Genomic DNA, 4,065 nt, shown 5'->3' on the forward strand with positions numbered 1-4,065 from the left:
GGTCATGATACAAATGTCACTTTGAAGGTTAAAAGTGTTAGTGAAAAAACTTCGAGGTTTAAAGTGCTAGTAAGTGACACTTTGAGAATTTTTATGCGATTTCCCAAATCTAATTGGTTAAGTAACTTGTGATTTAATATATATAAGAGATTTTCGTTTGGGGTTAAGCCCAAATGACCAATGTTGTACTTTGGCCCATCCTCTAAAGAAAACCTTTGGTCGACAGAAGAAAAAGAACAATTTCAGAAAACTTGCAATCAAAATTCGTTAAAATTCGGAAAAGGGTGCCGGTCTTGAGTTTTGAAAGACCAAAAGCGAAGAAAAAAAATTGGCCGCTTTTCGTATAAAAAAACTTGAACATATATATAAAAAATATTTTCGAAAATAACCAGAAAAAAATATTGGCATCTGTTGGTTTCGAACCCGAGTGTATACTAATCAGGAGAGACACTTAACCACTACACCAAAGGTACTCACTGAAACATAAGGCCGAAATTTTTTTTATAAATACAAAGGCCGGACTCCAATGCTTTGCTAAGGAACATCAATAAAGATGGTCTAAGACCAACTTTATTGATGTTCCTTAGCAAAGCCCTTATGAGGGAAAATGTGAGAATTGAGGAGGAAAAAGAAGGGAAAAGCCCTTATTTAAAGGCTGATCCTTATTTTTTACTGAACAAAAAAAAAACAAAAAAACAAAAAATCCTTAGCTAAGGGACAAAGTCTAGTCCCTCTAATAATGATGCCCGGAACCAGAGGTTTTTTTTTTTTTTTTTCTTTTAGGAACCAGAGGTTTGTTTTCTCTTCTTCGATCTAGTGGCCGTCGAAGTCTCTACGTGCTCTGACTTACTTTGGTTGCTATATAATCGCCGTAGAAGCGATGGAGCCACCCCAAGGTTATTTTACACGATACAAGTTTTACTATTTCTGATTTTATTATGTTCGTTCCTGTTAAGCTAAAGAGCCAATTTTTTTTACCATATTAGCTTTCAATTTCGGAGTTAATATCGATACTGTTTTGCTACTTATTTCAGTCTGCCCCACTGTATTGTATTGACTAGAAAAACAATGTTATTTTTTCTGATTATACAGATGGGTCGTCTAATTTCGCCAAAGAGCTTTACGAAGAAAGTTTTCAGCTTTCAAAACCTGGTGAGAATCTCACCTTCATATGTTATATGTAAATTAATGTACCTTTAAGGTTTTTTTGTCTCTTGCCCTTTCCTGTTATCATAAGGTTTCAGTTTAATCTGTCTGAGAGAAATTTCTTCTTCTATTACTGACCTTACAGTATCTGTACTAATGTTGTGCTAGATAAGCTCGAATGATCATATATAACTACTAAAGGGAGAGCCTTGTGCGTACTGCAAATGATCAACTTTAATTTCTTTCATCAAACATATACTCAAGTGTCACTCGTAGTCGTAGGATAATGCCAAGGCTTTTATTTTCACTTCTAAACAGGTTTGAATGCTATTCAGAAATAAAGTGTGTGTAGAGTTTTCTTTTCACTTACAATAAATATGTCATGTTTCTTAATCACCTGTTGTGATGAAATTTTTGTTTTGTCTTCTTTTGTGATACTGGATTTCATGATATGCCCTGAGGCTTTGTTACACAACTTTTTTTTAGTGTTTCAGATTTAGTAGAGATACTTTATGTGTTGTTATTCATATCAGTTGTGTGAGTGAGATATCTGTCCCTTTGTGGTCTCTGAAGGGCGGTTGTCTTGGATATTAAAATGCATTACTAACGTTGGCTTTCCTCCTTTTCAGGAACAGAATCATCTCTTTCTTTAGGTAATCTTGAGAATGACTATGGATCCTTTTATGGAAGTTCAGATGAAGAACCAAGTGAAGCTTACTCTATGAAAAAGGATACTGAGAACAGACGTGAAAAATTCCACATGGTATTCTTTTTTAAAATTATTATTTTCCGCATATACGTTGACTATTTTTTTACTGTCCCCATAAACTTATATATATATTGATTGGCTTTTCTGGTAATTCCATATCATAGCTTGGATACCGTGATGGGATTTCTGCTGGACAAGAAGCTGCTGCGCAAGAAGGTTATAACGTCGGCTATAAGGAATCAGTTCTTGCTGGCTACAAGTTTGGTATTGTTCGAGGTGTTTCCAGGTTATTACTAAATTAGCTTTGCCCTGCTGTGATGTGTTACATATAGCTGAGTATATGCAGGAGTAGTAGTCTAATGCATATTCTGTTTTGACCTTTTTTGAAGTGCGCTGGCGTTTCTCCCAGATGAGCTAAGAGAAAAGGTGATCGATGAACAAGAAACTCGAGACCAGTTTAAGAAATTACATAGTTCTGTGCATGATATCTCAACTGAAACTGCATTGAAACTGTTTTATGGAGCTTTGACTACAAAGCAAGGGAAAGAGAAGAGTGGAGAAGAAGGGCCTGGCTCTAGTCTTGGTTCTGGTTCTGGATCTGTTTCAGCCACAAATGACTTGGGAAGCTATATTACAGAGCTAAGCTCTCTTCTTGACAAATCTCCTAAGATTAAAGTTAGATTGGACGCATAGACGAAAGATAAGGATGGAGGAAAAGGGTCTTGCTCTGGCCCTGATTCTGGTTCTGGCACGACAAGCTACTTTCCAAGCTCTCTTCCGGACCAGTATCTTAAGATTGAGGATGCGTAGAGGAGGCTTGTTACCTAAAGTTATTGCCTAGCAGAAGTATAGGGGAGGCGTGTTCCCGATTCTGTTTTATATCTGATTTTTTTCTAGAAAAATATTAATAGCAAAAGAAAAAATGTGACTGAATTAAGCATTGGCTTGGTGATGTAGCATCGTGATAGCTTTATCGGCACGCCACCATCTTCGATGAGTTTAAAATTTCCTTTTCTTTCGTGTTTTGATTTTACCTTTTTGTTCTTAGTTTTCTATTTCCATAAAGGAAAGTTATCATTAACTTATGATTTTAGAGAATAAGATTGGTATTGAGAGAATAGAAGAGAAATAGAAGAGAATCCGAGTAGAGAGTAAAGAGAGATTATGTAACCATTGTTGCAAAGCTTAAGAGAAAAGTGTTTCTTATTTCATAGCTCTCAAAGATCGACAATACATCAGTATATAAAGGAAAGGAAAGCATAGACTAGGGCTTTCAGGATACTATTGAAAGCATGTGAAGTCAATGAGATACATGGCTCAGAATGCACACACGCCTGGTCAAGGGAAGAAGAGCTGCGCAGTTCTCTTTACAGCCTGTCTTGCTTTTGCTTTGGTTAAGGATAAGAAACCTTATCCTTAAACGGTCACTAACAGTTCCACTCTTCCTCTTAGACCTTAAGCGCGCCTATCTCACTCCTTTGGTCGATCTTGCACTTCACTTGTGTTCCAAGTCTCCCAAATAGTGTATAGTACTTTGTAATAGTAAATAGTTGTCATGGCACTATTTACTATTACACCACTTCTCCCAAATGATCCCTTAGCTTCATAGACTCATCCTGAACTCCTCCTCACCATTTATACACTTCAGTTTAACACTCCCCCTCAAGCTTGACCATATGGAACAAGTCAAGCTTGGAAAGCCATGAAACTCTCCTCATTAAAAACCTCACCAAGGAAAACCCAGTGGGACAAAACCTTGATGAGGGAAAAAGAGTGAGAGTTCCATAGCTAAGGGGATCAGCTCCGGCTAGGAGAAAGATCAATGAGTCCTAGTCTGATGTGTATGGACTCCATTGTCTTCTGCCTAGCTGCTTTGGTGAACACATCAGCCAACTGATCTTCACTCCTTGTGTAGCAAGGTAAGGTTACTCCGAGCACAATCATCTGCCTAACCTTGTGGCAATCAACCTCTATGTGCTTGGTCCTCTCATGGAACACCGAGTTGGATGCAATGTGAATAGCTGCTTGGTTATCACAATGCATTGTCATTGGTGTAGCTTGATCAATCTCCAAGTGCTTCAGAATCCCTTTGATCCACACCAGCTCGTTTGTAAGCTTCAGCATAGCTCTATACTCAGCTTCTGCACTAGAACAAGAGACCACCTTCTGCTTCTTACTCTTCCAAGTAACCAAGTTCCCACCAATGAAAG

At 37.7% G+C, this 4,065-nt stretch overlaps 1 protein-coding gene across 1 annotated transcript; it reads left to right on the top strand.

Annotated features, from left to right (window-relative positions):
* Positions 1-733: 733 nt before the first annotated feature.
* LOC130501415 (uncharacterized) lies at positions 734-2,973 on the top strand. Its single transcript, XM_056996334.1, has 5 exons — positions 734-896; positions 1,093-1,152; positions 1,776-1,909; positions 2,020-2,141; positions 2,245-2,973. Exons 1-5 carry the CDS (start codon positions 881-883, stop codon positions 2,546-2,548), a joined length of 636 nt encoding a protein of 211 aa, XP_056852314.1. The 5' UTR covers positions 734-880; the 3' UTR covers positions 2,549-2,973.
* Positions 2,974-4,065: the final 1,092 nt, after the last annotated feature.

The sequence above is a fragment of the Raphanus sativus genome, unplaced genomic scaffold (genome assembly GCF_000801105.2).
Source record: "Raphanus sativus cultivar WK10039 unplaced genomic scaffold, ASM80110v3 Scaffold0191, whole genome shotgun sequence".
NCBI lineage: Eukaryota > Viridiplantae > Streptophyta > Magnoliopsida > Brassicales > Brassicaceae > Raphanus > Raphanus sativus.

Bases quoted from the DNA above. Each gene is read 5' to 3' on its own strand.
- LOC130501415 (XM_056996334.1), top strand. The intron at 1,153-1,775 runs GTGAGAATCTCA...CCTCCTTTTCAG, and splicing joins TTTTCAGCTTTCAAAACCTG to GAACAGAATCATCTCTTTCT. The intron at 2,142-2,244 runs GTTATTACTAAA...CCTTTTTTGAAG, and splicing joins ATTGTTCGAGGTGTTTCCAG to TGCGCTGGCGTTTCTCCCAG.